This window comes from Saccopteryx bilineata, chromosome 5 (assembly GCF_036850765.1).
Source record: "Saccopteryx bilineata isolate mSacBil1 chromosome 5, mSacBil1_pri_phased_curated, whole genome shotgun sequence".
Lineage (NCBI taxonomy): Eukaryota > Metazoa > Chordata > Mammalia > Chiroptera > Emballonuridae > Saccopteryx > Saccopteryx bilineata.
In genome coordinates, this window is record NC_089494.1 from 134,518,960 (window position 1) to 134,539,908 (window position 20,949).

Here is a 20,949-nt window from a genome sequence, read left to right on the forward strand (position 1 = left end):
TTTCCTTCAAAGTGGATTATATATTCAGCCACCTTTTTGCCAATCATACCTTTGTTTGGTATATGTGTATTTCAGATGCTCCTGGGATTATTTTTCTGTCTCTAGTTATTGAATTTGTTGAAATTTCAGGGAGAAGTATCAGGAGCACCCCTCACAGTGCCATTTCTCTAATGTCACTCCAAATATATACTTTTAAATTATTCTTTCATGAAGTAGAAGGAGATGCTCTAACCTCTGCCTGTCATCTGTCGTTGCCGATGTAAATAAGTAATTGAAAGGAAGAAAGCTCTTTAGAAGCAGAAAATTAATCACAGCAGTGCATCATGCTTTGCTCATACACGTGGACATCTTGGATTATTTGATATTTTCTCTTTTTAGATTTTAAAGTAGAAATTTTCTTTCTCCTTTTTCAGAGGGAGTTCAAGAAGGCTGAAAAGGCTGGGATGAAGATTTTGAAGTCATTCTGCATCTGAAGCCATGATTTAAATATCGGCACTACGGTGAGTACTTAGAGAAGACATGCAACAGTTTTCTGGTTAACACATCATTGGTTGTTTTTTTTTTTCACCTGCATTCTGAGCATAGTTAAATGTATGTTAAGAAGAGTAAATGTGAATCATATTCAGCAACCCAGAGCTGTGAGGAAATGAACGCTACCTCTCTGATTGTGTTTTTTGTTTTCTTTTTTGTTCTTTAACTGAGCCGTGGCCGTGAGAGACCTTTCAGGGACTCTAAGTGAGACTTTCTAAATGAGGGCAGATTCAGCAGCAGGAAGGAGCGCGGAAGCCTCTTTCCAGGAATGGCTCCTTCTGAACCGCCGCTCTGGGGCAGTGGTTTTCAGAGTGTGTTCCCTACATTATTATGCAGTGTGTACAGGGCTGGGAAGATAGGTCTGTGCTCAAAGAAGTTTGGAAAGCATAGGGTTAAACTTAAACAGTCTTCCTTACTGAAGGATCTCAAAGATGAATGAGGCTTGTGAACCTCCAAGGGTGTGTGTTATCACCAGTGCTCATCAGAGTTCTCTTCAGCTCTCTTCTCATGGGGCATCTTGAGACCAGTGCTCTATTTTTTCATTAAACAAATTATTGAACATCAGCCATGTATAGTGTTAGATTCTAAAAAAATACAACAATAAATGATATTGATGATGTCTGTGTATAGATAGTAAATAAAGCGGTAAGAAGTAAGCAATTTTTTAAAAAAAATTATTTATTGATTTAGAGAGGAAGGGGGAGAGAGAAACATCAGTTTATTGTTCTACTTATTTATGCATTCATTGGTTGATTCTTTTTTTTAAATTTTTTAAAATTTATTGATTTTAGCAAGAGAGGAAGGGAAAGAAAGAGACAGGAACATTCATCTGTTCCTGTATGTGCCCTGCCTGAGGATCAAACCGGCCACCTCCGTACCTCGGGATAAGCGCTACGGCCAACCAAGCTCCCCAGCCAGGGCCGTTGGTTGGTTCTTGTATGTGGTCTGACAGGGTTTGAACCAGCAACCTTGGTGTATTGGGACTGGTGCTCTAACCTAGCATTTTCAACTGCCAGTCTGCAGATAGTCTTCATACAACATCAGTGTGGTTAACTCTTTCACTGACTGGCACAACATGACTAGCAGTCTGGCACTGGTCCACGGACTGGATTGGAAGTTGAAAAATACTTCTGAGCTACCTGACCAGGGCATGATAACATATTTAAGAGAATGGTCTGGGGGGCTAGGGAGCCTGGGTCTGCCACTTATAAATTGCATGACCTTGAACAAGACAGTTGACCTCTCTCTTAATTTCTACATCTGTAAATTGGTGATAATGGCACCTACCTAGTAAGGTGGTTGTGAGGATTAAATTAAAGAAAAACATGTCGGTAACTCTTACACAAGTGTATCCAAAGGTATGCTTACAATAATAATGGCTGAGTGCTTTGAAGGTCGTGTGATAGACTGACTGGGGAAGAGACAGTGGAGGATGGGGACTTTTGAATCTGATGGTCTAGGACTGCCCAGAAGAAGATCCCTATAAACATGAGAAATACTGACCTATAGAGATAGCACAAAGAGGTCTACACAGGGACACACAAGTGCAAAGGTCTGTATTTTTTGCAGAGAAAGCATTTGACAAAATCCAATAGCTCTTCATGATACTAAAGAAAAAAAACAAACCAAGACTAAACAACAGCAACAAACTAGGAATGAAGGAAACTTCTTTAACCTAAGAGATCTGTGAAAACCCACAACTTACATCACACTTAATTGTGAAGGGCAGAAAACTCTCCCCTGAAGCTCAGGAGCAAGATGAAGGTGTTCATTGTCATCACAGCTCTTCAGTGTGGTGCTGAGCAGGCCTAGCCAGGGCTCTTAAGAAGGACTGTGGAATCAGAAATTTCTAGATTGGAAAGGAGGAAGTAAAACTGTATTTGCAGTTGACATGATCTTGTATATGGAAAACTCATCACATTGTTAGAACTAGTAAATAGGTTCCGAAAGGTTGCAGGATACAAATAGGAATTGTAGTGCTATACACTTACAGTGAACCTTTGAGAGGATTAAGAAAATAATTTCTTTACAATAACATAAAAAATAACAGTTCTTAGGAATAAATATAATCAAAGAAGTGTAAAACTTATAGTCTTAAAACTACAAAACATCATTTTAAGAAATTTAGGAAAATCTAAACAAATATAAAAACATTCTATGTTTATTTACCAAAAAAGACTTACTGTTGTTCAAATGACAGGATTTCCCAACTAATCTATAGATTCAATATAACCTGTATCAAAATCTCAGGTGGATTCTTTGCACAAATTGAAGCACTAATCCTAAAATTTAGACAGAAATTTAAGGGATCTAGAATAGTTCAGACTATCTTGAAAAAGAGCAAAATTGGAAGACTCAAAACTTAACACAAAGCTACAGTAACCAAGACAGTGGGTACTGTCATAACGATAGGCATACAGATCTTTGGAACAGAATTAGTAGACCAGAAATAAAATCATACATTTATGATAATTGATTTTTTTACAAATGTTCCAAGACAATTCAATGGGAAAAGAACAGACTCTTCAACAGATGGTTCAGGGACAAGTGGATGTCCACATAGAGAAGAATGAAGTTGGACCCCTACATCACACTATGCACAAAAATGATCTCACAGTGGATCACAGGCCTAAGTGTAAGAGCTAAAACTGTAAAACCCTTGGAAAACAACATGGGGGTTAATCTCCATAACTTTTGCTCAGGCAGTGATTTTTAGTTATAACACCAAAAGCACAAGTAACAAAAGAGAAATAGGTAAGTTAGACTTCAACAAACTTAAAAACTGTTGTGTGTTAAAAGGCATTCTCAAGAGAGGGAAAAGACAACCCATAGAATAGGAGAAAATATTTGTGAATCATATAATCTGATAAGAAACGTGTATCTAGGATATATCAAGAAACCTTACAACTCAACTGTGAAAAGATAAGCCAATTTAAAAATAAGCAAAGTTCTGAATAGACATTTCTTCCCAGAAGATATGCAAATGACCAATTAGTACCTGAGAAGATGTTCAATATCAGAGAAATGCAAATAAAAACTGAAGTGAGATACTGTTTCATTCCACTGTGAAACACAGATCGTAACAAGTGTTGATGAGGATATAGAGAAGCCAGAGCTCTCATACCCTGCGAGTGGAAATCAAAATCTTTCCAAAGAAGCTGACTTTGGGAAACAGTCTGGCAGTTCCTCATATGGGGAATCACAAAGGTACTTTATTACCCAGCATATCCGCTCTTGGATATATACCCAAGAGAAATGAAAACTTATGTCTACAAAAATTGAAATGGTCATAGTGTTGTTGTTATTATTATTATTATTATTATTATTATTATTATTTTGTAACAGAGAGAGGGACAGATAGGAACAGACAGACAAGAAGGGAGAGAGATGAAAAGCATCAACTCTTTGTTGCAGCTCCTTAGTTGTTCATTGGTTGCTTTCTCATATGTACCTTGACCAGAGGAGGGGGCTACAGCAGACTGAGTGATCCCTTGCTCAAACCAGCAACTTTGGGCTCAAGCCAGTGACCTTAGGCTTCAAGCTAGTGACCTATGGCCTCAAACCAGTGACCATGGGGTCATGTCTGTGATTTCACACTCAAGCCAGCAACCCCGTGCTCCAGCTGGTGAGCCCGTGCTCAAGCCGGAGGAGCCACGCTCAAGCCAGCAACCTCGGAGTTTTGAGCCCGGATCCTCTGCATCCCAGTCCAAAGCTCTATCCACTGTGCGACCACCTGGTCAGGCCATAGCAGTATTATTTTAATAATCAAAGAATGGAAATAACCCCAGTGATCATTTGATGAATGGACTAATAAAGTATTGTATATCTGTATGACAGGATTTTTTTGGCTATAAGAAGGAATGGAGAATTAATGCATGCCACAATGTTGATGAATCCTGAAAATATGCTAAATAAAAAAAGCCAGACACAAGAGACCACATATTGTATGATTCCATTTATATGAAATTTCTGGAGCAGGTTAATCTGCCACAGAGACAGAAAGTAGATTAATGGTTGCCCTAGGACTGGAGTGTTTAAGGGGAAATTGAAAGTGACTGCTAATGGGTATGGTAGATGGTTTCTTTTGGGGGGTGATGAAAATGTCTAAAATTACTTTGTTAATAATGATACAACTCTATGAATGTATTAAAAACCATCGAATTATATATTTTAAGTTGGTGCAGTGTATGGCATATAAATTATATAGCAATGCAGCTTTGTATGCACAGAACAGGAGATGCTTTGCAGTTGTAACTGTCAGCAGTTGGTGGTAGATGAACCATGGGAGCGAAGACAAGGGAGGAGTTAACACTGACCCTTACATTTTGGCCATGGCAACTTCTGAGAAGGAGGGAAAGGCTGGGAGACGTTTTGGGGTTTTGTGTGTGTGTGTGGGGGGGGTTTAAACAGGGAGGGCCAGCTTTGAAAATTCTGTGTGGACACATTAAGTTTGAGTGTCTGTTAAATATCCAGTTAGAGATTTTAAGTGGACAGTTGCATGTACATCTGGAACTCAGAGGGACCATATCGACTGGAGATCAAATTAGGCGATAGGTAAATCCATAATAGGCAAGGATGGAAATGGGGAGAGAGAGGAGGAGAGACCCAGAGGATGAGGGGATGAGAGGGAGCAAGGCTAAGGGGAAGGAAGGGGAGGACCACAAAGGAGGCAGGCGGGGCAGCAGCCAGGGAGGAAGCAGAGGGGAGAGTGCTGGGCCCCTGAGCCCAGACTTGAGAAGGAGGGAGGAGCCCACAGAGCTGGCATGATTGAGAGGTCAGTGAGAGGAGGACACAAGTGTCCTTTGGAACTGCCAAGGTAGATGTTGCTTATGGTTTTGGTCAGAGTAGTTCAGCAGTGAGACTCCAGGTCTAAGTGGGTTGAAGGAAGAATGTGAAGTGCTGAAGCGGAGAGTTAGGCAACAGGTGACAATTGTTCTGGGACCCTTTCCTGCTCTGCTGAAACTCCAGCGCCCTCCCTTCTGTGCAGCCAGCTCTCTGGGCAGAGCCTGCATCTGGGGAGCTTCGACTTGTAGGTAGGGTGGGGCAGGAGGGTAGTGTGGGGCTGGGGTGAGAGAAGGGGTTCATTCTTTGCTTTGTTCTCTAATAGTTTTTATTTTCTTCTGTTATTTTGATTGAGAGAAAGCTAAAAGCCGGATTTTACTGATGTGCTTTTACAAAGTTTCAGTGGAATTGTTTGAAAATCTTCATTTAAAATCAGAATTAAGGCAAAAGACATCTCATGCTTTCAGATACGGACTTTATAAAGCCGAGTCCTGGTTGTACATATGTCACCACTTCACATCTCTGCAGACATCAGCAGAACCCAGTGTTTGGACAGCCCAGACTATAGTGGGTCCAGAAGCAAGGTGGATGGGAATGAGGTAACATTCTCAAAAGGATCATGTGCAAATGCATTTCACAAACCTCAGAAGCTTGTGACCATGCCTCTTAACATTGGCATTAGCACAGTCTTTCCTACCCTTCTTTATTAAGTTAGAGTGTGTGGAAACAGCTTTTACAGATACATGTTCCTTGAAGTAACAATCCAGACTGCTACTTAGGCTATGAAGCCCATTTGATGTTTTGGGCAAAAGTTATGTTTTGAGCATGTGTTAGTTGACTGCTCCTTTTGTATGAGTTCAGGCAGTGTGGGTTTTTTTGTTTGTCTGTGTGTGTGCATATGCACGAATTCAGACGTATGCAGACATGTGCACACAGTTTGGTGAGTGATTTCTAAAGGTATATCAGTGTTTTAGCTCAAATTTTTACTCCATCTTATATGGCATATAAGTGGCCTATCATAAAAAAAAGTATTTTTTTTTTTGTATTTTTCTGAAGCTGGAAATGGGGAGGCAGTCAGATGGATTCCCACATGCGCCCCCCTGGGATCCACCTGGCACGCCCACCAGGGGGCGATGCTCTGCCCATCTGCAGCATCGCTCTGCCACAATCAGAGCCATTCTAGTGCCCCGGGCAAATTTTGCTCCAATGGAGCCTTGGCTGTGGGAGGGGAAGAGAGAGACAGAGAGGAAGGAGAGGGGAAGGGGTGGAGAAGCAGATGGGTGCTTCTCCTGTGTGCCCTGGCTGGGAATTGAACCCAGGACTCCTGCAGGCCAGGCCGACGCTCTTACCACTGAGCCAACTGGCCAGGGCCTCATAAAAACAGTATTTTTAAAATCTGTTAGGGCACAAGATTAGAAAACATCTTTGTTTTCAAACCATGGTTACAGTCCCCTTATACGGATTTTTCTTATGTGTGTGTGTGTGTGTGTGTGTGTGTGTGTGTGTGTGTGTTTTAATAAAAGATTATATGATGTTCAGTTGTGTTTTATTTTATATGGAAGGGACATGCATTTGTGGACTTTGAGGGAAGAACTTTCCAGTGTTACTTTCATTACAACATTCTTGCTTTGAACAAAGCATCCTAACTTGTCCAAGAGCACAGATCCGCAGGGTGTTAAATTTGTTATCATGAGAAAGCAATGTCTGTGGTATGTCCTGTTTGGTTAGAAGCCAGACTGTCATCCACAAGAAAATCGCTAGCTTTAAAAAAAAATTCTATGACTTTAGAGTCCTGCTTTCTACAGCTGTCCTCTGCCCTCGGTTTAAAGATTTTACTAACTTCTGGCCACTTTCAATCTTGGGAGAATGAGAGTGGCTATCTGGAGGAATCATTTGAATCTCAGCCTGTTATTTTGCCTGCAGGGCCTCTGCTCACAAGTAAGTGCTTTTGAGAGAACCCTCCGAGGAACCCTCTGGCCAGGGCAGGGCAAGCTCGGTGCCAAGTCCCCTGCTGGTTTCAGAGGTGTGGGCCGCACTAAGCAGGTGCTACTGGCCACATTCCAGATCTTTTTTTTTTCTTTTTTTGCTCAGGGCAGTTCTGTGCAAGCAGCCTTGTTTCTCCAAAACTGTGCTGTTGGTCTTGGGGCGCGGCCAGGCTTCCAATGTGGGTGCGGTGCTGCTGGGTCACCGACCTCAGGCCCCAAAGCCTGAACGTGGCTTCCTCAGACCGGGTAAGTTTGTCGGAAGCAGGCAGCTAGCATACCTAACAGGGATGCTTGTGAGGCTGGGGGGGGAGGGGGGGAGCCTCCGGGCAGATTACGTTGCAATGCAGGCATCCTGGTGACCTGAGGAGGTGAACAGAAGAGTGCAGGTAAGGACTTCTGGTGATTCTGAGATTCTGAACCGGTTCCATGTGGCAGCACTTAGGAACCTGGTTCGTGTCTCGCGAGCTGGTGGGGGTCTCGTGTCTCCGTTTGGGAGGTGTGTGGTGATGATCTTGGGGTGTTAATTAATAGTGTACTTAGTGTAGAGCATTCCAACTAAAAATGCCAATAATTTGACTTTTTAAGTAAAAATACAGTTTTATTTTTTGAACTGGCTGTCCTGCTACCAAAACCCTACTACCATCCAACTCTTTAAATAGGAAAAGCCAGCACAGAGAGCTCCGTAGGGAATCTCCCTCTGTGTGCTTTTTATCAATTCCCATGTAAGATATGGGTTGTGTTTATAATAAAGTTTACCATCCAATGGGAGATAGTGTTATAAAGTACCGCACCCCAGATTCTGAAAGGCACTGTACCTCATTTCATCAAGTTCACAGAGAGACACCCAGTCCAGGTGAATTTTGAAGAGTTTTATTAGAGGAGGAGATTTATTAATATGCTGGCTGCATATGGCTGACACGGGGCATCTGCAGGCCCAAATCGTGCAGTCCCAAAAATAGTTCAGGGGCTGCTTATATACCCTTGATCACACGTGGGCGGGGGAGAATATGACATCATGGCATGGGCTGACAACATTTGTTTAGGGCAGTGGTCCCCAACCTTTTTGAGCCATGGACCAGTTTAATGTCAGAAAATATTTTCATGGACCGGCCTCTAGGGCGGGACGGATAAATGTATCATGTGACCGAGACAAGCGTCAAGAGTGAGTCTTAGACAGATGTCACAGAGGGAATCTGGTCAGTTTTTAAAAATAAAACATCGTTCAGACTTAAATATAAATAAAATGGAAATAATGTAAGTTATTTATTCTTTCTCTGCAGACCAGTACCAAATGGCCCATGGGCTGACTGGTACCAGTCCACGGCCCGGGGGTTGGGGACCACTGGTTTAGGGGATACACAGAAACATTAAGACTTTTGGCCCTGGTCGGTTGGGTCGGTGGTAGAGCGTTGGCCTGGCATGCGGAAGTTCTTCCGGGTTCGATTCCCGACCAGGGCACACAGGAGAGGCACCCATCTGCTTCTCCACCCCTCCCCCTCTCCTTCCTCTCTGTCTCTCTCTTCCCCTCCTGTAGCCGAGGCTCCATTGGAGCAAAAGATGGCCCAGGCACTGGGGATGGCTCCTTGGCCTCTGCCCCAGGCGCTAGAGTGGCTCTCGTCGCAACAGAGCGACACCCCGGAGGGGCAGAGCATCGCCCCCTGGTGGGCGTGCCGGTGGATCCCGGTGGGGCGCATGCGGGAGTCTGTCTGACTGCCTCCCCGTTTCCAGCTTCAGAAAAATACAAAAAAAATAAATTAATTAAAAAAAAAAAGACTTTCAAGGTAACACAATCAAAGATGTGTACAAATCTTTCAGGATTCCTCTTCCCTCACTAGCCTAGAGGTATTTTACCCTCAAGATTCCAGGAAGGGGGAGGAACTACAGTCAATGCAAGGTGGTATGTAAATTCTGCCTCCTATTGAAAGAGAAGTTTCTAGGTTAACCTTTATTTTAGATTTAAAACTGAATGACCCATTGTTCTTGCAAGCCAGAAACTTCTACATTCTTCTCCCTTCCCTTCTTAAAGGACAGGACAGGAAAGCCTGACCTTTCCTCCCAGAATATCAATATTAATTTTCAGCTTTTGGGTACCTTACAACAATAGAAGCCATGAAAAATACAAATACATCTTTGAAATTCTCCATTCCTTACCTGTTCCCAGTCTCCCTTACACACACACACATACACACACATAGACACGTGTTTGCATGAAAAATGGGTAGCAGATATCTTGCAGGGCAAACTGAAGGTATAATGCAACCAAATAAGAGGTTGACTATAATTTGGAACAAGTCTTAACTTTTTATTTTACTTTCATTTGTATACTTTTACTAATTCTCTTTGCCGGGTTTAGGCTTTTTAAGCATTCTTTGGCCCTGGGAGAGGTAGTTGTATAACCATAAAACTTGAGAATCCTGGCCCTAGAATAAATGTTCCTTTAAAAACCCCAAGGACAGAAAATTGAATGCAGCTGTGAGGAAGAAAAGGGGGGGAGGAGCCAAGGGACGGTTTGGCCCTGCGGGCGCCCTGACCAGCAGGCCTGAGGGTACCGTCCTCAGGGTACCGGGGCTGTGGTTTCTGGAGGGGGTGCTTTGGTGGTCTTTTTGAAAGTTGCAGGAAAAGACCAGAACTGGGTGTTTCTGTGATGTGGTTAAGAGAACATTCTGAGTGGATTTGTTTTTCATTGTTCTGCTTGTCCTGTGCATATTCTATTGTTTCCCCTGATTATACAGTTCCTCCTTAGATAAGCTTCAGAGCTGAAGCGGTTTCTACTGGTGAGAAGATGGAAGGGGAATTTTAGCCCCTAATTCCTCCTCCACTGCCCTCATTGTCACAGAATCTCTCAGGATAGGCAGTTGGAAAGTGTGGTCCTGGGAACATGGCATTGCTCCTCCTGGCTTCTGCTCCCCTAGGATGCCAACTTCTCTGGTGCTGGCCTGGGGGCGGCACTGTTTGGTTGGCAGCCCACAGGGAGCCATCAGTGGGGACCTGAGCCTCGGTGCAGCCTAGGATTCATCATTTTGCTCTGTGTCAGACCATGTAATGATGATTCATACTTTTTCCTTGGCAAGATTAGATTACTGTAATTTTCATATCCTGGACCATGCACTAGGGATTCTAGTTAATACTTGTTGGTATAGAGAACAGTGTCATGTTTCTGGGCAAAAGGGACTGAACTTGCCCACTTGGACATCGTCAGAAAACGTTTAGAGCCAGCCCGTTGTGACCCTGCGTTCAGGTTTACCCTGTCAGTTAGCTGACCTCAGAGGCTGCCGGCAGGGCTGCTGCGCGGGGGGTGTGCACTTGCATTGGTGTCCAGGCCTAGATCAGAGTGCATGAGGTTTTCAAGGGAGTCTTAACGCTGAAATTAGGCACTGCTAGTGAGGACTCCAGAGGTCCTGGGACGGAAGGAAGATAGTTCTGACTGTGGGCTGCTGTCACAGATTGCAGGGTGCTGGGAACAATGACAGTGCAAGTAGCCTTTGTAAAACCTCTGTGTTTTGGGGGCCGTCCCTGTGAAATTGGTATTATTAATTCTGTTCTTCCAACAAATATTAAATGAACACTTCCTAGGTCCTAGGTGCAATTCTGAGAACTAGAGTTTAACAGACATCTCCAGAACAGGACAAAAATCTCTTATCTTGGTGGAAAGTGTGTTGGGGGGCGGCGAGGAAAGCCTCAGCAGGAGTGAGGAGGGCAGGAAGAACGGGGTGCGTGGAGCGCCTCCTCGTGTGAGGGTGTGTTTGCCTGTCTGTTTCCTGTCCTTCCTCTGACACGATGCACACGACCCGCTGATCTCACCCTCTTTGAAGGGAGTTCTTCCTGTGTGCGAGGAGTCCCGGAGGCAGCTGCCGCCCCCGAGGGGCCTGTCTGCTCTGCACGGGCCTGTGTCAGAGGGACACTAAGAGAGATCGAGCGCTTACTGTCTTTCTAAAGTTCCCACTTCGGAACACCTTATGTTAAGGTACTTTTTCTCTCTTGGGATCCCCTCCTGTCTCTAGTTCCTTTTTTTCTTCCTCCTCATTCTCTCCATTTTTCTTTGGTGAATTTGAGATGATGAGCTGCATTTCTCCCCAGAATTACAGACTCTCAAGCTTTGTTTTCAGAACGGGGTGGGACTATGGGGGTCTTCATCTAGATAATGTGACTTTTTGGTCTCTAGGCTGAAACCAAGTTTTCACCTGATGTGGAGAGAATGAGAAATATAAGAAATGAAGTAGATGTTTCAGAAAGTTAAACTTGATGAGTTGAATCCTGCGTCTTCCCATTTATTTTCTTTGCTTAAACTTTTTAGTTCTTAGTGTCTTCCACTATCTACCCCAGAAATGACTCCTCCTCCCAAGCGCAGCCCCCCCCCCCGCACTGCTGCCCCCCCCCATTGACTCCACCCCCTACTTCATTCTCCCACATGGGGGTTTCCTGACAGCGCTCTTCTCTATTTTGTAGTCCCTGCCCCAAAACAAGAGCTGCTGCCCACCCCGTAGGGTAGGAAGCCAACATTTGTGCTGCCAGGAAGCTGGGTTTTAGGATCCCTACTTGGAGCCACAAGTACATTCTAAGCTATAACACACAGTGGTTCAGTTTTATAGAATTATTGGTACTGTGGTTCCACTTTATTAGAGGTTTACCAGGCTTTTGTGGGTTGGCCCAAGTATGCAGCCCTCACTTGTAACTGTTTCTGGAAGAAAATGAGAATGAACTTGACATGGGGTCCTACCGAGCTGGGGAGTGCATGTACTGTGCCTCCAGCCAAGGGTGGGGCTTCAGGTGTGGAAGCAGGAGGATGCGGTCACCAGAATAGCTGCCCAGGCCCTCCCTGTTCCAGCAATTCTCTGGGTCGTCTCTGGGTCTGGGCGTTGCTCTGGCTTCTCCTTTGTAATGTGGTGCAGATGTTTGCCTTCTTGTGTGCTCCTTAAGAAACAACATAGGTTCTCGAATTTCCCATTTCCTCTTGGTGTTTGAGATCAGCCAAGGAAACGGCTTATGGTGCAAAGCCTTGTGCCCACAACAGCATGGACAGGAAAGAGCCTCAGGAGTCTTCTGTAGGGTGGGGCGTCCTCCCTCCACCCACTGCATTGCTGAACTACTCGAGAACTTCATGGTTCTGCCATTCCATGCGGTGAATGGACAAAAATCCCTTATTTTTAGATATATGGTGGCCTCAATGGATCATGTCATTCTTCGTGCATCTCCGATTACTCTCAAGACTCTGAGCCTGGTAGCCAGGAATGTGATGTTGGCCCAGCTGTGCAGCAGCCCACATCGCTGCGGCCAGGACTCATAAACACGGTCTGAGCTCCCCCCTTGGCAAACTAACATTTCATCTTGACCATGGGGTCAGCAGTTCTATTCATGCTGAGCATTGCTACACACCCATGTTCTTGAAGCAGCCACAGATTCTTGAAGCAGCCACAGAGAAAGAATTGGCTTGCTCATTTGTTGTTCAAGCCAGTGACCTACACATGACCTTGGAGCTCGAAAGATAGTCATCTAAAGCCAGTGAAGTTCTTCCTATACTTTGAGAGAAACAGAGAAACAGACTCATTGCTTGGTTGGTTTAGATTATCGAGGGGGGGGGGGGGGAGATTTGTTGGTTGAAAAATATTGTTAACCAAAAATAATATCCCTTCTTTTTTGCTTAAAAAAATCTACCCCCAAATATAAGTACTTGTCCATGATGCAAAAGACTGCAATCTCAAATTCACTGTGGTGGTCAGTGTAGGTATTAGGAGACTGAGGACCGGCTCTCTTTACTTATAGATGTCACAATTCTAAGATCATGGAAAATGTAATGATTCCACGTCTGGTCCTGTGAGAGCAGAAGTTTGGACATAACGCATACAGATCCTGCTTGCCAAGTCTTTTCATCCACTGGAAATGAGCAGCTTAAAAAAAATACTTGGAATGATTGCTCAAGTCCATTGCCATTTATGAAGCAGAACTTTTCAGAAGGCAGAGAAGCTATTCAGAAAGCTTTGCTGGCTTGCTGTCCCTGCACTGATAGGCCAGTGCCTGGACGTCATCCTTTCTGGAAACGGATACCATATTTCCCCATGTATAAGACGCTCCCATGTATAACATACACCTTAATTCGGGGGCCTGAAATTTGGAAAAAAAAATGTGTTATATAAAGTTATTGAACTTAAGTTTTATTCATCATAAAATTCATATAACTCCTCATCACTGTCAAAACTCCCATCCATTAGCTTGTCCTCATCTGTGTCTGATGATGAATCACTGACTTCAACAATAAGCACAAAAACAAGCACAAAAAAGCGAGAAATTCAAGTAAAAAAATCTACAACCACTGTGTAAGATTCACCCAGTTTTTAGACCCCAAATTTTTTGAAAAATGGTGTGTCTTATCCATGGGGTACTTCACAGGGGGCAGTACAGAAGGCAAGGCTGCTGTCCCAAAGCACTTGCCAGCCAGGTCTTTTTACTTTCTGCCCGTGAACTCAAGAACCAACTTGTCACTCTTACCACTCTCTAGTTGTTTGTTTTTTTTGGGGGGGGGAGTAATAAGAATAATAACTGATTATTGATTGGTCAAACCTGAAAAGAAAGAGAATTCTGTTGCTGAATTAAAATTAGACTACAAGAACTAACTGCAAGGTGTGTCCATCTATGTGTACAACCCTTAAGACCTTTGTCACATGGCAGACCTACCTGGCCAGGTCACGTGGATACAGAGGCGAAGCACAGGCCCTGGCTTCTGGACAGCGACAGAATGGAGGCTGAATATCATAGACCATGTCGGGAAGGCTTCATAGGAGAAATAATGTCAATGGAGCCTCGCAGAACAATGAGGGGATTTCTAAGTGCAAAGGGAGGAAAGAGTACAGCTTGCACATGGCAGTCACGGTGACTGTATTTTCTCGTGGTCACCTGCTGGGGGGGGAGCAGCAGGCTGTGCGGCTGAAGAGGTAGGCAGGGGGTAGGTCAGAGGCCAGGGGCTTCGGGTTGTACCCAGCAGGCCGGGTGTTCTCAGCTCTCTGGTTTCCACCAGCTCGTGTACACTGGATGTGCCACACACCCTGGGTGTGTCCACATGCGATGTTTGTAATAAAGTGAGACATTAAAATTCCTTGTAACATCTCACAACTATTAGTGAGACATCTGTAAAGTAAGTCACTGCAGATCTGGTCTAGATGAGATCATCTCTGGGTTCCATGCTGTTTCTTGAGAATTTATTTGTAACCTGATCCGTCTTTCTTGTACTGATGAATATCTAAATGCAAGACGGTGAAAGTGACTGTTTTACACAGACATTCTTATGTTTACTGTCCAAGAACATTTAATTCAAGAAGTTTGTCCAGAGGCTTTCATCACGGGGGAATGACCGCTGCCTGGCCCTGGGGGCAGGGGATTGCTGCTGGAGCCGCTGCCCAGGTTGGGGTTGGGAATGATGCACTGGGTTGGGCTGGGTAGAAGGCATTGCGAACGCAGTGGAGAGGATGGATTCGGGGGGGGGTGTTGGGGTGTGAGGGACAATTGCAGTGGGAACATGATGAGAAGTGCAAGTAGTGGGGACAGCTGAGCTTCAGACAGCAAGACTTGGTGACAGTTGGGACGGGGGCGATGAGCCCGAGAGAGGCTGTGGTCAGCCAGGTAAACCAGGGCACATGTTATGATGGGAGAGGATGGGGGTAGCATCATTTGTCTTGAGTCGCATGTTCCTGTGGAAGAGCTGGTATTCTGAACCCCAGAGAATGACCACCTTCCTGAATTCTGCCTCAGGTGAGGCAGAACCCACTCTGGGGGGAGGTAGAGCGAGAAGAGTAGCTGCCAGGGTCAGAGTCCTGGCGAATAGACATTTGAGGGAGATGAAAGGAAGAAAGGGCCAGGGACCAACTGAGGATGGTAGGGGTCAGCAAGACGAGGAGAGAGGCAAGAGATGTTTCAAAAGAGCATGTCCCGTGGAGGTGGAGGTGGTCTGAAAGGGTCAGATGCTTTGCAGGGCCACATCCACTCAGAGAGCCTGTGGTTGGGGGTAGCAGTTTCTGAGTGTGAAGAAGCTGGAATCAAATCAGAAAACTGATAGGGGAGCAAAAGGGGGCTGAGGAGGGGCGACACTGGTTGTGGAAGATTAGTGCTGATGAAAAGCTGCAGTACATTTGCACAATGACCATGAAAAAGAAGGAAATCTTACTCTTTGTGACAGCCTGGATGGACCTGGAAATTATTATGCTAAGTGAAATAAGTCACTAAGAGAAAGTTAAGTGCTATATGATTTCACTTATATGTGGAATCTAATCAGCAAAATAAACAAAATAGAAACAGACTCATAGATACAAAAAACAGCCTGACAGCTCTCAGAGGGGAGGGGCTTTGGGGGCGGGGTACAAAAGGTGAAGGGATTAAGCAAAACCAAACAAACAAACAAGCACTCTAGACACAAAGTGTGGTGATTACCAGAGGGAGGGGTGGGGGGGTAGAAGAGGGTAAAGGGGATCAGTGGTGATGGAGGGAGACTTGACTTGGGGTGGCGAGCACACAATTCAATATACAGGTGATGTGTTATAGAACTGTACCCTGGAAACCTGTATAATTTTACTAACTAATGTCACCCAATAAATTCAATAATAAAAAAAAAGAGATTCAAGGCAGACAAGCACTTGAAGGAGCTGGGCTAAAGGAACTTGGAGTAGGGCTGAGAGGGGCTGAGCATGCTCTTGAGCTTGGAGTCTGCTGTCCTTCAGAAACAGGAGCAAAGCGTTGCCTCCGCTGTGCACTCCAGGGCATGCTCAGAGCTCTTCTAACGTGTAAGTCCTGTGAAGGTAAGTCTGGCTCTCAGGCGGCACAGGTCAAGATTCGGGTCGAGGTTTGATGGAATCTGAGAGGATAAGGCCCCTGAAGCACTCTCAGTTGGCCCATCCTACCACCTCAGAGGCTGAACTTTTGTCTTTTCATTTATAAGACTTAAAAACTGCAAGACTCTAGGATTCTGGAGTTCAAACACTTATTTTCTATAATATTTATAGTAGCATCATATTTGAGATGGCCCAGGCCCTCTCTTAAAGAGTTATTTTCTTGTTATTTTTCAACTGTAGGCCAGGTTTTGAAAATTAATCATCTTGGGCCATGGATTGAATTCCTGGAACATGGTAGAATCCCGCTCTATCTTTAGAGACACCCTGGGTATTAGAGGTGCTCTTTTAAGTGCCATATCACCTGCCAAATAAATTTTTTTTTTTATTGAAAAACAATCCTTGCATTTCTTATTCTGTATCAAATACTTTACTTTGGATCCATGACTTCCTTGTGGAAACATTTCAATTGGAATTTCTTAAGATGGCCCTGATGACAAGAAAATCTCCTTAGATTTATTGAAAGTATAATTATGATAAGTAGCCCATTTACATTTGGAAGTTTCATTTGAAGTAGGGTTTTCTTTAATGTCTAAGTTTTTAATTTTGAGATAATTATAGGTTCAAATGCAGTTGTAAGAAGTAATGCAGAGAAAGTCTGTGCATCTTTTAATCATTCCCCCCACCCTCCCTCTACCCCCAATGGTAACATCTTGCAAAACTATAAAGCGATACTAGTAGCAGGACATCGGCATTGAGACAGTCAGTAGAGCAGAGGAAAAAGTTCCAGAACAAGGTGCTCATCACCCACATCCCTAACTGATTACACTACTGTGCGCCTCATCTCTGCAGCTCATCATCTGGGGAAAGTCCTATGGATGGAGTCACAGAGCATCTAACTTTTGGGCACGCCTTTCTTTCACCCAAGGCCACGCCCTCGGTACTCGTGCTGGCTGGGCTGGCTATCAAGTTCCTTTCCTGTTACTGCTGAGTAGTACTCCATGGTATGGAGGCACCCTGTTCAGTGAACTATTCATTTATTATCGGGGTGGTTTCCAGGCCTGGGCTACTACAAATGAAACTACTATGAACGTTTGTATTTAGGTTTTCATTTCTCTGGACAGACTCTCTAGGGGTGCAGTTGCTGGGCCCTACGCTGGTTTGGTTTGGCAAGTGTAGGAGCACTGCCAGGCCGCTTCCGAGAGGCGCTGTGCTGTGTGGTGTTTCCACATCACTGTGGGAGGGGCCAGTTTCTCCTCGCCACTTTCGTAGTATCACTATTTTTTGTTTACCATTCAAATAGGTGTGTAGGGATGTCTCACTGTGGTTTTAATTTTCATTTCTCTAATGTCTGATGATGCAGAATATCTTTTTATGTGCTTATTTGTCACCTGTGTCTTTTTTTTAAAATTAATTGTCTCTTTATTTCTTTTGCCCATTTTCTAATTGAACAGTTTTTTTTTTTTTGTTTTTGTTTTTGCTGTTGAATTTTGAGAATTCATATATTCTAGATTGTTGGGCAAACAAGTTTATAACAAATGTTTTTTAGGTTTGCTCGCTTGTATTGACTGGGTCGTAGAGTGTGTGTGTAGTCTGTGGAAGACTGCCGGTGCTGGTCCTCAGGGCGGCAGATAGCAAATTGCAGATTGCTTTTTAGCTTGGGAAGGCGGTGGTTTGCTGTTGTTTGCTGGAGAAGGGGTTTTTTCTCCAGCTTGTTTTGCTGAACAGTCTGTAGAGAAAATGAGAGAGCTGAGAGGAGTCCAGTGAATGAGTCCTGGGTATGGAACCAGAGACCGAGTCAGGGTTTGGGAGCCCTGAGAGAAAGGGAAGCGGTCTTCCCTGCCTGTTTGCTGGTCCACCTCTACGAGACTTTAATAAATGATACGGCCCACCATCCTCTGGCTCCACAGTTCCTTTACCATCTGCCTGAATCCAGTGGGAACCTGCACGTCCATGGCAGCAGCCACTGGCCTTACACTAGATTCTTGTTGTTTTTCAGATGTATAATTTAAAATATTTTCTCCTACTCTATGGCATGCCTTTTGTTTTTATTTTTCTTTCTTTTCCCCTTGAGATACAAAGACAGAAAGAAAAAGAGACAGGAAGGGAGAGAGAGGAGAAGCATCAACTCGCAGTTGTGGCACTTTACTTATTCATTCATTGCTTCTCAAAATGCCTTGACCACCACTGCTCCACCACTAATCAGACTCTGTAGCATATCTTTTCATCCTCTTAACAGGGTTTTTCCCAAAGTTGAAGTTTTACATTTTGTTCTGTTTTTTCCTAAAAGTTTTATAGTTTTATATTTTACATTTAATTTCTTCATCCATTTTGCTTAATTTTTATAAAAGGTGTGAGGATCACCTGACCAGGCAGTGGCGCAGTGGATAGAGCATCGGACTGGGATGCAGAGGACTCAGGTTCGAAACCTCGAGGTCTCCAATTTGAGCGTGGGCTCATCTGGTTTGAGCAAGGCTCACCAGTTTGAGCCCAAGGTCGCTGGCTTGAGCAAGGGGTCACTTGCTCTACTGTAGCCCCCGGCCAAGGCACATATGAGAAAGTAATCAACAACTAAGGTGCTGCAACAAATAATTGATGCTTCTCATCTCTCTCCCTTCCTGTCTGTCTGTCTGTCTGTCCGTCCCTAGCTGTCCCTCTCTCTCACACACACACACACACACACACACACAAGTATGATGATCAGGTAACGTTGTTGTTTTTGTTTGTTTGTTTTTTGCCAACGGCTGTCCAATTGTTTCAGCACCATTTGTGGAAAAGGCACCTTTTTTCAAAAATCAGTTGGGAATATTTGTGTTGATCTATTTCTGGGTTTTCTAATCTATCATTGAAGCTACACAGTAGAGCTCCATATGGATAGATTGATTACTCTTACTTTATTTACATCTTCTTTGCTATCTCTTATCAGTATTTTATAATTTACAACGTACAGATCTTTTGTGAATTCTTATCTAAGCGTTTTATTTTCTTGTTGTGTTTTCAGTTTTGGTTTCCACATATTCATTGTTGTTATAAAATAGGAGGTAAAGAGGCATGAATGTAGTTACCCTTAGAAATAAATACCATAAAAAGATATGGCTTCTGGATTAGTTCACAAAAGGCAGATTAAAATTTGTACCAACACTACCATAATGAACAGTGACTAGAGAGAATAGTAAATTATCATATTGTTACAGTATTAAGAATGTGAAATAGTTATCAAGTGTCTTGGAAATGTCCAAGTTGAGCCTAAGTCTGGTTCTCACTTTAATTCTCGTTCATAATAGATGATTTTTCATTTTCTTCGTGGTAATACCATGCACATTTCTCTCTTGCACATCAGGCCTGATTACTGTCATTTTTTGGAGAGAAGTGAGCATAACAAGAGTTTGCTGAGTTTGTCAGATGGCAGAAAAATTGAAGAAAGTATTTAACAGATTGCACAGGTAGAATTAACTGGGATTAGAACAAAGACAAAAAGAAAAGGCATACAAAACAAGCATCCATGAAGAATTATTGTTAGACTCCAGTGGATTCATCTAGACCAGGGAGCAGTGAGCCACAACTTAAAAGGCATCCAAAAGTTAGATGTTCATTTTTATGAGAATGAATCATTTTTTTGGAAAACAACTGCATTGTTTCAGTACAGTAATAGCGATTCATTTTCTCCTCCTCTCTTTTCTTAAAAGACTCTGTGGTCAGCTGTTTTACATAAGTTTTGGTTTATTGTTATGCTGCTTTGCCTCCAGAGGAGTTTCAATCAGCTTGCATAAATATATTAAACCAGACAAAATAAAATTTAAAAAATGGCTGAAAGGCAAAATTGGTCAAAGGGAAAATAAGATGAAGGCCAGGACTGAGGCTGGGTGGGAAGCAGAAGCCAGGCTGTGAAGTTCTTGTCTGTCACCTTGACATGAGGATGAAATTTGGCTTGAGCAAATTGTTTTTAACCCTTGCACAGAACAGGCAGGAAGCTGGTGCTTGATTCTGACAGCTGTCTCCGGTGCCTGCTGTCTTTTCACCTGGCCCAGGACTGTCTGCTTAGGAGCAGGCATTGTCCTGTGGGCTCAGTTCAGAGCAGGAATCTGGATCCCGCTTTACGAGGCCTCTGGTGCCTGCTACAGCTGGGGGTCTTGGAGGGACACGGGAAGACACCCCCCCCCCCAGGCCTCGCAGCAGGACGCACAGCTCTGCTGCTACCTGGAGTCTGGCTTTGTGGTTTGTAGTGAATTTAGGACGAACAACTGAGACCTTCTTTTATTCTGCCTAACAACAAGGACACCTACAATTGTAAGTATTTTTGTAAGCAGAGTAGTCATTTAGTTTTAAGATAAAAAACACACATATAGCTTTTTAAGAAGTGTATACGCTTGATAGATTTTTTTGTTTAGTTTTTTTTCTTTTCTTTCCTTTTTTTTTAAGTGAAGGTTTTTCTGGTTTATGAGTTGAGTGACCCGAGATCTACATATATGAGGACAGATCTGTGAGTTCGGAGCTTTGTTTTGTGTTGTGTTAGAGGAAGTGCTCCCAGCACCATTCTTTCCTCTGGTGACTCCTTTTCTACAATGACTGGAAGTGGGAAGGAGCCCACAGGTGCCTGCGGAACTCAAAACTTGTAAGGAGACCTGTGCCATTCTAGCATGCCATTTCCTGTGTACATACATGTATTTACACATGTATGTTAGTTTGTGTGTGTTCAGATTCGGAGCTTTATCGGTGATTACTTGTTTTGGATTTTTTTGTGTGTGATTTTTTGGTTTGTTTTTAACCCAGAAACGGGAGTTAGAAATCTATGTCTATCCCCTGCTGTACTGCTGAGCCTGTTCAGTAGATAGAGGTTGCAT

The 20,949-nt window shown here is 43.7% G+C and overlaps 1 protein-coding gene across 20 annotated transcripts in view; it reads left to right on the forward strand.

The window, feature by feature from the left end:
- The window catches only part of SVIL (supervillin), a 304,969-nt gene that overhangs the window by 88,858 nt on the left and 195,162 nt on the right, over positions 1-20,949 (forward strand). For 14 of the 20 annotated variants that reach the window (XM_066280530.1, XM_066280533.1, XM_066280532.1 and 11 more), the window contains exons 1-2: positions 5,893-5,912; positions 7,405-7,544. In XM_066280530.1, coding sequence (XP_066136627.1) covers positions 5,902-5,912; positions 7,405-7,544 — 151 coding nt within the window. In that variant the 5' untranslated portion in view covers positions 5,893-5,901. Of the gene's footprint in view, positions 1-413; positions 501-5,892; positions 5,913-7,404; positions 7,545-20,949 lie in introns of those variants that run through there. The other 6 variants (XM_066280542.1, XM_066280540.1, XM_066280545.1 and 3 more) reach the window with 3 other exon arrangements.